General features: G+C 34.2%; 2 protein-coding genes across 2 annotated transcripts; both read left to right on the top strand.

Moving 5' to 3' along the window:
- The first annotated feature begins 28 nt into the window (after nt 1-28).
- On the top strand, nt 29-744 carry LOC124436871 (putative 4-hydroxy-4-methyl-2-oxoglutarate aldolase). Its single transcript, XM_046986850.1, has 2 exons — nt 29-289; nt 384-744. Exons 1-2 carry the CDS (start codon nt 41-43, stop codon nt 699-701), a joined length of 567 nt encoding a protein of 188 aa, XP_046842806.1. The 5' UTR covers nt 29-40; the 3' UTR covers nt 702-744.
- Nucleotides 745-1,275: 531 nt separating this feature from the next.
- On the top strand, nt 1,276-12,399 carry LOC124436865 (F-actin-uncapping protein LRRC16A-like). The gene is made up of 42 exons (XM_046986841.1): nt 1,276-1,368; nt 1,433-1,478; nt 1,614-1,711; nt 2,295-2,348; nt 2,499-2,558; nt 2,654-2,775; nt 2,866-2,972; nt 3,050-3,120; nt 3,227-3,300; nt 3,376-3,451; nt 3,523-3,611; nt 3,711-3,808; nt 4,074-4,160; nt 4,226-4,286; nt 4,361-4,403; nt 4,493-4,570; nt 4,651-4,767; nt 4,847-4,917; nt 4,989-5,058; nt 5,296-5,377; nt 5,454-5,547; nt 5,685-5,727; nt 5,812-5,915; nt 5,987-6,055; nt 6,208-6,276; nt 7,069-7,153; nt 7,241-7,342; nt 7,433-7,564; nt 7,994-8,158; nt 8,621-8,733; nt 8,818-8,905; nt 8,980-9,054; nt 9,128-9,350; nt 9,510-9,717; nt 9,813-9,906; nt 10,084-10,122; nt 10,214-10,233; nt 10,349-10,452; nt 10,532-10,893; nt 10,992-11,160; nt 11,241-11,421; nt 11,508-12,399. Exons 2-42 carry the CDS (start codon nt 1,439-1,441, stop codon nt 12,163-12,165), a joined length of 4,695 nt encoding a protein of 1,564 aa, XP_046842797.1. The 5' UTR covers nt 1,276-1,368; nt 1,433-1,438; the 3' UTR covers nt 12,166-12,399.
- The last annotated feature ends 42 nt before the right edge of the window (nt 12,400-12,441 follow it).

Here is a 12,441-nt window from a genome sequence, read left to right as displayed (position 1 = left end):
ACTTTATATTTTGATGAGATGAAGTATACGCATTTTTAACATGAACTTTAGACTTCTTATGCATTTCAATTTTTTTCCCAAATTACCGTGTATAAATCGTGTACTTTGCAATCTAGCTATGCAAACGGCTGACCTTTGCGACGCGTATGGTGATTTGCTGCAATATGTGGAGCCCATATTCCAAGATTTTGGTAAAAAGTCGGTGTTTGGAGGAAAAATTTCTACAGTAAAATGCCACGAAGATAATTCCTTCGTCAAGTTAGCGTTGAGCGAGTCAGGTGAGGGTAGGGTAAGTATTTTAGGTGTAAAGATCCTGAGTTTAGTAATTTATCAGCTTTCTAGGTTTGTTTTAGTTTTTTAAAACTAGGAATTTTTCCATTAAGGTTTTGGTTGTTGATGGAGGTGGCTCCAAAAGAAGAGCATTACTGGGAGATAATGTTGCAGCAACTGCTTTCAAAAATAACTGGAGTGGTATTATCATCTATGGTTGTGTTCGAGATGTTGTTGAATTGGAAAGGATTGATGTTGGAATCAAAGCTCTTGGCTCAATCCCACGTAAAACTGAGAAGAAAAATGTCGGCACAAGGGATGTTCCAGTCAGCTTTGGAGGTGTTACATTTAGACCAAATGATTATGTGTATGCAGATAGGGATGGTATAGTTGTATCCAATAGAAAGCTTACTTTAGAAGGTAAATTGTAGGAAAAAATTTGTATAATTAATAAAATTCATTCTTTCTTTAAAAGTGTGTTTTTACTTGCTCACTTTAATTATTGCATGTACGTATAACATTGGATGATTGGATCAAAAATATTGAAACAAATAACATTATGGCCATGATTGTGACTTTATCATTCACGACGCTTTCCGATTGTTTAATTATTCGCGAAGTACCGGAATTATGTTTAACCAACATTAATTAATCATTCTGGGCTGATTGATGAAGCAAATGTCTGTTTTATGCAAGAAATACTATTGCATAAGTCTTAAGTGACAATTGACTCAACTGAGAAGGGATGCACAGTTAAATACAGTTAGAAATAAGAACATGGTGTTTTCATTATCAAACAATGCATTCCTCCTGTTTATAGAAATGTTGAAAAGGCCAGTACTTTAGTCTTGCTCTTGAGGAATTTTAACTACACCATAACAAGAATTGATCATAAGCAAAGCGATGTAAGCATTTTCAATATCTCACAAATACTCATACGTTCTTTGAGTGTGCATCTCAAAGTATCTTATCTCCATATTTTCTTAACAGCATGCTGTGTTCGTTCCATATATGGCCTCCAAATATCTACACTTCCTGCGAGAGAGTTAAAGAAAGCCCGTTTGACGGCGGAAGTTGAAGTGTTATCACAAGCAAAAGGTACTGCCATTATGAAATTGTTGTAACGCTCGTTTTTCTGTTTTCTTTCTACTCTTTAATTAAGATAATAATGGCTTGCACAAAGAAAGAGACGCCGAAAATTGATAAAGGTTTGCAGGACCCCAATGAAAGATGTGTTTTGCCATTGCTCTTTTGTCGCAAGTTTCTACAATTATCAAATTGTTGACATTCACAATAGACGTACATCTCGAGCAAAATAATCTATCGGATTTTTGTTGTTGAAGGTTTAATCCAGTCTGCAATCGGGAAAACAAACGAAATACAATTGGTACAAGAAATTAAACTCGAGTTGAGATCTGACAAAATCGATTTGAGACTCCTGGTAAGTAAATGTCATACATATTCTCGTTTGTCCATTTGCTTGAGAATACAAATCGCCGTTTTAGTTCATACTCCATTATAATGTTAGAGTCGTGTAAATATATACACTCTTAAGTCATCATTGAACTATTTCATTAAACAAAATATGCAACACAGCAATGGCAACGGACTATATTTACATTCACCATTTTAGTATGTTACGGAATGTACGAAAACACTCATCCGATTAAACTGTAACACCTTACAATCATTACTAAAATAAATATTTTGTATAAATATGTTGGCAAGCTTATAATAGTCAAAACATCGCTACGTAAATCTCATATACAACAATTTTTTGCAAAAATATTTTATACATAAATTATTGACGCTTCGATTGATTGACTCAATCAAATTGTGAATATTTGTGCGCAATTAACCTAGCGATAACTGACTTGCAAATTAAACTAATATTTATTCTTGAAGCTTTGATAATTTGCACTTTGTATTTGCTGAATGAAGAATGTCATAAAAAACAGTCTAAGTGTTTTGTATATTATAGAATTCAAGTATTATGTAGATACTTACATTTAAATTTTCTGCAGGTTCTGTCAAGTTTTAGATTTTATATTCTACATGCGAATAAATCTCCATACAAGGTACAGTTTGCATATGCAGTGAGGTTTATGTGGTCAGTTGATTAAATGTCATTAAGTATTTATTGAAGTGATACATCACCATTAATATTGATCGAGAGGTATTTATTTTCAAGTTGATCAATATTTTTATCAATCCTTTTTTTATTTAAGGTCGATCACAGTGTGCATATTCTTGATATTAATGGAATTGAAAGCAAAAAACCTGACCAGGCAAGTCAAACCTTTCAATAATACTGATTTTATAAATTCATATATGCTTATGTTGATAATGCAATATGTAATTTACAACTTCTCTTTTATGGAAGATTGTGATCAAATATGGAGAAAAATCAATCAAGTTTTGCCTTGTTAAACCACAATCTACACATATCACCATTGGTCACATAGTTGCCAACTTGAAGTTAAATTTTCCCGGAGCAAACCTCGGGTATTACTGTCTTTCTTTAAATGTATATTTTGTTGTTAGTAACTGTTCAGACAAGCATGACTTATGAAGCATGTTCTCCTGTTTCTTAAGGGATACAATCAAGAAAGAAATTGAGCCAAGTGATAAACTAGAAAGTGTCAATAATATGGTTGAGAAAATAACAAGTTCAGAAAGCTTAGCAGAAACAGGACCCTGTGGTAAACAGAAGGATTTCTCTTCTTTGCTGTCTTGCTTTTTCCCATGTCACAAAACAAACCATCCCATTTAATTTTAGGTGGTTTTTCACGTTCATATGCATGTATTTGTGATCACTTGGCCGTGCCTTTTATTGAAGAGGTTGCTTGGGTAAGTTTTCCTACAGTGTTTGGTGACAGGGCTGTGTACACGTTGTGTACCTATTTTTATGATTCTAATTTTCCTTTTTGGTGATAAACATGTTTTGTGCTTCAAGGATGTTGACACGATTTATCTATCCAATGACACAAAAGAATTTAATGTTCAAGATTTTGATCATTGGGAGCAGAGGTAACTGCCTTTTTGTTTCTAGATAATTATGCATGAACTGGATATTTTTTGTTATAATTTTGTATTTCTCTTTAGAGATTTGATACCAATCATTGCTACTTTGGAATACAATGCATGGTTTACAAAATTTGTTTGTGTCTCATGCAAACTGGTGTGTATTCACTCATTGTATTTGTTCAACAATTTTACAAACCAGTCTAATAAAGAATGCCTCTATTTAAGTCAACAGAAATATTGGAGGCTATAGCGAAGGTGGTTAAGCGCTCAACAACACTTGTGGAACTGAGATTGGATAGCATTGGTCTCGGACGGTATGCATGTGTTACAAAAGTGACAGCATTGATTTATAATTTCTTCACTGATTTTACTTAATGTTGTTGAAAGGAATTATTTTTTCAACTCTGATTTAGTGAATTTTGTCAAAAACTTACAACTGCTTTAACATCCAATCCAAAATCTGCTCTTGAAAGAATTGATCTTTCTTCCAATCCTTCAGTAGAAGATCGAGGTATAAATGCAAAGTCTGTTTATTCTTATCGTAAATGTCATTATAAAAGATAACGATAATTTACAATTAAAAAATAAAAATGTTTACTGTGTTTGCACAGGCTTATGCAAACCGAGCAGACCTTTGGGAAAACTTGAGAGCTGATCAGTGCAACCTTGATTGATTGATTGATTTGATTGGTTGAGCTGAGATTGGTTTACACAGGCTAATGCAAACACAGCTATAGAGCAGCACACGTGTTTCATTGTGTTTATTTTATAAATAGGCATCACACACTTGGTTGGTGGTATTTCAAAGTTGTCCCACGGGTTAGACAGTCTGAATCTCCATGATACTGGCCTCACAAACAAAGGTAGGGAATGTTTTGTGTTCTTCTGTGTTCTTTTGCATTTTTTATCACCTTTTAACTTCATCCAGGTATAATATCAGTTGGACAAATGCTTAAAAGCAATAAATTCATGTCGACTTCGTTAACAAGGTTGGCTTTTACATGTAATATTTTCTCAGAAATGTATTTGCATAAAATATTTAATCCAATTCTCGTCTGTGTAGCCTTAATCTATCAAATAATCAAATCAAGGCGGAAGGTGTTACGGTAAAGGATTTTTTTTAGTATATTTGTCATTTTGTTGCAAGAAAAGCGAAGACTTTCACGTCGTATTTTTTTAATGAATATTCTTGCAGGTTTTATGCGAGTTTCTTGCTCAGTGCAACGATCTAACGCATCTTGATCTGAGTTCAACGGAATGTTATATTGAAAGTGTAAGAAAGTCTGTACTTAATTATCACATTACCACATAATATATCCATGACCGGAAATACACTTTACGTGTCTGTTTTAGATCTTCGGCGCTCTCATTAGAGGTTGCTGTCAAAATCTGACTCATCTTAACTTTTCTGGAAATCATTTTACTAATCGACGGAGCAAAGATGGCAACTTATCTTCCAGTTTTCAGCAAGTAGTTATATTTCTTTCGTTTGACGCAAACTATTTGAATTCGTCATAAATCATTTTTACTCTTTGTTTCTACAATGAAGTTTTTTAGTGCAACAGCTGCGTTGAAAGAAGTCAAGTTATCTAAATGCAGTTTACCTGCTGAGGCCGTGAAGTTCGTCAATATTTTGAAGTATTACCGTTACTGTAGAATGAAATAAACGAAGCTATTTCTTCAACCTTTAGGGCGATGTTTCTCGGCTTGATGGAAAATAGCGTTGTCACAGACGTTACAGTTGATATTAGTAAAAACGAGGTACAAAGCTATGAAATCGTGGTGTCTTGCTGTTATGACTTTATTTTTGTTCTCGTTCACTGCAAAAATAACGAATGAAATTAATTTTGTAAAGAATTTAGTAATAGCTGAAAACTTTGCATTGCAAAATTTTCAATCTATCAACATTTGGTTACAATCTTTTTTTTTTCTACAAGTTCACTGAAACTCCTGAAACCAGGAATTTTTTACGTTAATTTAATCTTGTTTTTGTTACAGTTGAAGACAGCGGGTTTACGAGAAATGAAAGGTCCATTAAGGGAAATTAAAAATTTGTATTCCTTGGATCTCACTGATAATGGTATGATTTGTTTTCTCTTCACGATTTGCAATGTGTACTCTTGTCTTCTTTATTCAATGGCGTTAATGTGTCGTAGGTTTTGATGCAGATCTCTTACCACTTTGTGAGAGTTTAAGTGAAAACAAGCGTTTGAAAAGGCTTTATCTAGGAATGAATTGCCATAAATCGAGGTGTGTGTACGTAAATGTACGTGTAATATCCACAACCGTCTCTTACTATCCCCCAAAGCAATTTTTGACGGTTCTGATGGTTTGACGTGCTCTACAATAAGTGAAATTTACGTATTTTTTCGGTCTTGGTTTCACAGGAGTCAAGTCATGGAAGCTTTGACATATCTTGTAGAAAATTCTGTGAGTTGCTTATACATCACCGAAGATTACTTTTATTTCTTGCTCGTGTTTATTCCAATGTTCTTTCAACATGAATGTTTGTAGGCCATCGAGTTTCTAAGCCTGAGCGAGTCTAAGTTGAAGCATGATATTGCGTACCTATTTAATAGCCTGGGAACTAATGAATATTTGATTGAACTTGACATTACGTAAGTTTTGTAGAAAGTTTAGTTTGTATGATTTTTACAAATCGTTTTGAATATATATTACTTTATGTTAGTGGCAATATGATGGGTGATGAAGGCGCCAGAGTTCTGGCAAAGGCTTTACAAATTAACAGCAAATTAAGGTAAAGCTACATATTATACGATTTCAACGATGTTGCCCTGTAACATTTCTGGCCAGCTTTACGAGTCACTGTTTTTATGCTTGTGGTCATGAATTTAAATTGCATGTTATATTATTACTGTCATTTATTAATTTATATCACCGTGAATGTAGAACTATTCACCTGGATCGAAATGGCATCACACAAAATGGTTTTCGTGACATCGCTATGGCATTAGAGAAGTAAATAGCCTACAGACGTTTTCCTTTGTAATATTTTATCAGACATTTATTTTACGTAAATAGCCTACAGATTTTTCCCTTTGTAGTATTTTATCAAACATTTATTTTACGTAAATAGCGTACAGACTTTCCCTTTTAGTATTTTATCAAACATTTATTTTACGTAAATAGCGTACAGACTTTCCCTTTTAGTATTTTATCAAACATTTATTTTACGTAAATAGCGTACAGACTTTCCCTTTTAGTATTTTATCAAACATTTATTTTACGTAAATAGCGTACAGACTTTCCCTTTTAGTATTTTATCAAACATTTATTTTACGTAAATAGCCTACAGACTTTCCCTTTTAGTATTTTATCAAACATTTATTTTACGTAAATAGCGTACAGACTTTCCCTTTTAGTATTTTGTTAAACATTTTATTATAAATAGCGTACAGACTTTCCCTTTTAGTATTTTGTTAAACATTTTATTATAAATAGCGTACAGACTTTCCTTTTAGTATTTTGTTAAACATTTTATTATAAATAGCGTACAGACTTTCCTTTTAGTATTTTGTTAAACATTTTATTATAAATAGCGTACAGACTTTCCCTTTTAGTATTTTGTTAAACATTTTATTATAAATAGCGTACAGACTTTCCCTTTTAGTATTTTGTTAAACATTTTATTATAAATAGCGTACAGACTTTCCCTTTTAGTATTTTGTTAAACATTTTCTTATAAATAGCGTACAAACTTTCCCTTTTAGTATTTTATCTAACATTTTATTATATTTTTCTCTACTGCAGTAACCTCACGTTACAATTCATGCCAACACCGGTGAATGATGTATCACTTTGTCTCAAACCAGCCACGGAAAAAGCTCTAAAACAAGTAAGACCTTGTAATTTCACAATTGTTGTAAAACTTATAGTATTACGTATATCCAGCGATAGTTATTTTCAATATCTCTTTGTTCAGATTGAGAAATGTCTCTCTCGAAACTATTCCCCAAGTCACGCTGTTACAGAGCAAGCTTACAGATTGCAACAAGGATTGATGATGACGTCAACCCAGCAACAGGTTGAATGACGTCATATTGTGCATTTCATATGTTGGTTTATGTGTTAGGGTTGTTGCTTTATTAATCGATATTATCAATACTATTACCAGATGATCGATAAATTGATTGTTCAACTGCAAGATACACTGAAAGCGTTAGGTGCTTCTGCTGCTAATGAAACAGTTAAATTAGAAACCCGTAATGCTCGCAGGCTCATCAATGATGCCGATAAACTCAAGCAGGTATAATATACTCTGTGCTTTGACTTGCCTTGCTTTGCTGTGGTGTTTTTTTTACTCTGTTTTAAATAATCTACATATGTCTATCCAATGTTGTTCCCAATTGCTCCTTTAAATAACCTAAAGATTGTTATCCAACCTTGTTCCCAGTTGGTCGTTTAAGTATCCTAAAGATTGTTATCCAATGTTGTTCCTAGTTGCTCCTTTAAATATCCTAAAGATTGTTATCCAACGTTGTTCCCAACTGCTCCTTTAAATAACCTAAAGATTGTTATCCAACGTTGTTCCCAATTGCTCCTTTAAGTATCCTAAAGATTGTTATCCAACGTTGTTCCCAATTGCTCCTTTAAGTATCCTAAAGATTGTTATCCAATGTTGTTCCCAATTGCTCCTTTAAATATCCTAAAGATTGTTATCCAATGTTGTTCCTAGTTGCTCCTGAAACTTCACATGTCAGGAAGCTCTAGTGACTTAAAGGAACGAGTTGCATCTTTGTCGTCGGACATTCATAATGCGATACAGAAACAATTGAAAGAAAATGTTGAGAAAATATTGAATTGTGCCGAGGAGAGTTGTCCTCTTGTAACCAAACAGACGGTGAGGATTTCATGTCGTTTGCCATTTGTCCACTGTAAACTAGTGAATAATGTGTTTTCTGTAATGTGAGACGAAATATTTTGACCTTTACAGTTCATAGTGCTTGTTTCCTGCAGGGATTTAGAAACGTCGATAACTGGGGGGGGGGGAGACTTTGTTGATATGTATGCACGTTATATATGCGCGTGGAAAACATGAGCATGTGGATATCTTTCATCTTGAATTATCAATTTTGCTTCCTTCCTGGTTTGTTTTATATCTTCTACACAAAACTTTACGCTACTCTTGCAACAATATAATCAAAATGGGGAATAAATATATCGACATCATCATCTTTATAGAATTGGAAGTACATTGATTCATATTGTATTGTCAATGTTCTCTATAACTTCTCGGTTCAACCTGGACTATATACACATACATACATAGACATTTTTCTTCATTGTAAATAATATTGTTTAGGATGTTAAAGAAAACCTAAAATCATCAATCGAAGGAAAGGCAAATATCAACAAAGCATTTGTTGACTCTGTGTTTTTGCAGCAACTTGCACCGATTATACTAAATGAAGTGAGGTGAGCCTGTTTTGCAAGTCTTTTTCACATCAAAGACATTGTTTGTTTTACCATAAACTGGCACTCTTACACATCATTTTTTAGCGAAAAAAGCCTTAGTATGTCTATAGTAATGGTAGATACACTTATGGATCACGCTATCCAACAACTTGAGGAACAGCAAGTTAAATTGGTAAGATATCACTTAAAAGAAATTGGCTACTAGATGTTTAAACCACATTTACCTATTGTTTTTGTTTTGCGAAGAATTTGTTGCTTGAGCAACAGGATCAAGTATCGAAGGAAAAATTGACTGTGAACGAAGATGATCATGTCAGTGAGGTAGAATTTTTTGTATGTATTATTGGAGGTATAGATGTATGAAGGGGGAACTTGAAATATTCTTTATTTCTAGGCTGCACAGAAAGCCAAGAACAGATTAAGTACAGTTAACAATCGAATAGGTTTACGCGTTCCTGAAGATAACAATGACATGTCGGCTGGTTCCGTTCATTCTCGACGTCGGCCGACCATTAATCGTAGACATGTGACCTCGGATGAATTGTCCCACATTGCAAAGGATCATACTGATGACGCAAGTCAAAAAGAGGATGACGTGTTTCCTGTTGGTGATATTGGTTAGTGGTTTGAATTGTTCATTATTATAGCCTATTAAAAATTCATAGCTATTCATCCTTAATCTATAATCCTTAATCTATAATTCTTAATGTATAATTCTTAACCTATAATCCTTAATCTATATTTCTTATATATTAATCTACTGATATACTTTATAGATATATTGATTCCTGCCAATGAAAATACCCAAGAACTCGTTCACGTGACAAAGAACCGAGCACGACCGGCAAGAGGTCGAAGGCCTCCGACAAGAGCGTCTGCTGCTCAAAATAACTCGGTTGTAGGTCCTGAAATTGTATCTGCTAACGTTGACGAAGGGGTAGACACGTTCTTTAAAGAGCCCGCGATCAGACCAGTCTCAGCTGTGTCAGTATCACTTCATTTAGCTTATTTTTTACTGAAAGAAAGAGTTTAATTTGTCAAACAAGTTTAAACATATAATTTACTTTGTTCATTAAAAGTTTGCCGAGCAAGAAAACAGTACCTGAACCCATGCCGCCAAAAAGTTCAACTTTAAAATCACCGAAAGAAAAGAAGAAGATGGAGACTACAAAGGTTTGTATTTGTTTAAGGTTGACTTATATTAAAAGTAAAAAGACAAAAACTGTTTGAAACTTTGCATTATCCTTGGGAATTTTATTTCATGAATTAATTATATGATTGGTTTGCCGGTGATAACCCTGGCTGTCTTACCAACAGCGATATTGATTTGCGAGTTATATAAATTTACAGGAGGAGATTGAAGATGTAAACAAAGACCAAGATAAAAAGGTAGGACACATATTATATTCTTTTCGCATAGATACCTCAAAATCCACGCTTTAACTCTTAACCGTCTAAGCATAAATCATTTTGTTTTTAGAAATCTACATTTTCGTTGAGGTAACCGTGTGTCACAACATGTTATGATATTTTTCAATTTTTAAAAAGTAAACTGTTCCATTTGTTGAATAATATGGTAATCATATTGTTATATTTGTTAAATGTTGTTGAAAAGCTCTATATTCAAGAAAAAGAAAGATGAAAACAAACCCAAAACTTCACGTAAAGAGTCGAAGAAAGAGATTCGAAAAAGTGTGGAGGATTTGACCGAACCAAGTCGTGAGAAACTTTTTCAATTTATTTATGCTCGAATGGCGTTGCAGCAAATCGTCTTAGACCTTACCGTTTGTATACGTAGGTTCTCCTCCCGAGAAGAAACCAGTCAAAAAACCACCACAAAGACCACAGAAGCCATCAAAACCTGCTGGGACTGAGAAGCACACGAAAGTGGACGAACAATCAGAATCTGAAAAGCATGGTGAAGGTAAAAAAGAGGCCGAAATCGAAGCAAAAACTGAAGTATCCACTGCTCACGACAAAAATGACGGCGATGAATCTAAACTCGATGAAAAAGAAGATAAATCAACCGAGGATATGGTTGAGAAAGCAAATGTTCAACCAAAGGGACCACCAAGGTATGGAGTTGGATTACCAATGGGAGGAGTTGATCTTATAGCTGAAATGAAGGAAAAACGTGCCAATAGTATTGGCAAAGGAAAGGTAAAATTATCATGGATTAATTGCCAATTTTTTACTATATTTACTTTCATAAATTAATCATATACATTATTGTATTTTTTATTATATTCGTCAAACAGACGTCACCGGAAGAGGGGCAAAGAAGAGCAACGGTCGGTGCTGGTCAGCGGCCTAATGTACCGGCGCGACCTTCAACAAAACCAAAACATTTAGTTACGGTCAAGTCGGATTCGTCTGCTGGAGCAAAGGTGAATGGAAAACCACTACCTCAACCAAAGACTAAAGAAGGTATTAAACAAACAGTATTTATTTAGTGTACGAGATAAACGTAATATGGTATTGACAGATAAGTTTTTTGTATTGTTCAGATAGCTCGGATACGACAGGTCGAATGAAACCTCCCATAAAAGGAAAGCCATCAGTTACGAAAAAACCAGCTTTACCAAGGCGGCCACCGAGTATTTCCAGGAACCGTCCTAATTCGCAAAAAGACGGTGCTAAAAAACAAGAAAGTTTGGAGATAGAAAAACACGAAGAGAAGATTGTGGAGTAAGCTAAAACAATTCTCTTTTTTATTTCTCTTGTTTCCTTCTTTGTTTTAAGTGCTCGACTCAATGAGAAATGTACTTTTTCAGAGAAACATCTAAGATATCTGATTCTAAGAAAGAAGTTGAAAAGAAAGAAGAATCAACTGAAATACCGAAGATTGACGCGGAGGAAGAGAAAGAGTCGAAAGAAACAAGAAAAGAGGAGAAAATACAGTCCGATGTACCTGAAGAAACATCACATAAAGGTGAAGATGAAAAACCTATGGTAGAGGATGATGGCCAGTCTGATCAAATTTCTGTTGAATCACAAAACAAATCGTCAGAGGAGACAAGTATAAAATCTTGTTTAGAAGAACTGGACCAGAAACTCTCTGAGGATGCACAAGAAAACTCCAATGATTCCGGAAAAGAAGTCGCTGAAGAGTCGAAGAATATAGCAGATGTTGCTGGGAAAGATACAACTGACGGTACTGGAAATGAAACAATGCCTGAAGGTGGCAAAGATCTGGAATCGTCTGTTACGAATATTTCAAAGTCCGACTTGCAAAATGAGCTGTGTGAGAGCGCTGGTGAAAATGAAGATAGTGAAATCGAGGGAGATAAATTGAAGGACCGTAACGATAATGTATCTGCTGGTAAAGATAATGCGACCGAAACTGATACGACAGCCGTTGATGATGACGTAATAAAAAGTCCCGTAGATGAAGAATTGTTGGAAGATGCAGCTAGAGATACCTCATTGTAAACAAATGTAGGAAATGACTGTTTTATGTACGTATAGATAGAATTTGCCAGAAATTTGGTGATGTTATGGTAAAAGGGTAGATTTTACTACCTACTTACATTGTTTTGTTTATGTTTCTTCTAGACAAAAATGTAGGAAATTGTGTACTTATTTATAAAATTGTTTTTTGTGTATTTTAACTATTTTTGTGCAATTTAGATTATCAATTTATGAATATATTTTTCGAGAGCTGAATAACGTGTTCTTTTTGTCATTTTAAAAGTTGTCGTTTGGCAT

This window comes from Xenia sp. Carnegie-2017, unplaced genomic scaffold (genome assembly GCF_021976095.1).
Source record: "Xenia sp. Carnegie-2017 unplaced genomic scaffold, XeniaSp_v1 HiC_scaffold_16, whole genome shotgun sequence".
NCBI classification, from domain to species: Eukaryota; Metazoa; Cnidaria; class Anthozoa; order Malacalcyonacea; family Xeniidae; genus Xenia; species Xenia sp. Carnegie-2017.
The sequence above is the reverse complement of the archived record's forward strand: the minus strand, read 5'-3'. Positions and strand labels throughout refer to the sequence as shown.

Coding starts and splice junctions, on each gene's coding strand:
- LOC124436871 (XM_046986850.1), top strand. CDS start 41: ATGAACTTTAGACTTCTTATGCATTTCAATTTTTTTCCCAAATTACCG. Junction 290..383: donor GCGAGTCAGGTGAGGGTAGG/GTAAGTATTTTA, acceptor TTTTCCATTAAG/GTTTTGGTTGTTGATGGAGG.
- LOC124436865 (XM_046986841.1), top strand. CDS start 1,439: ATGGCTTGCACAAAGAAAGAGACGCCGAAAATTGATAAAG. Junction 10,234..10,348: donor AAATCTACATTTTCGTTGAG/GTAACCGTGTGT, acceptor GTTGTTGAAAAG/CTCTATATTCAAGAAAAAGA. Junction 11,161..11,240: donor TCAACCAAAGACTAAAGAAG/GTATTAAACAAA, acceptor TGTATTGTTCAG/ATAGCTCGGATACGACAGGT.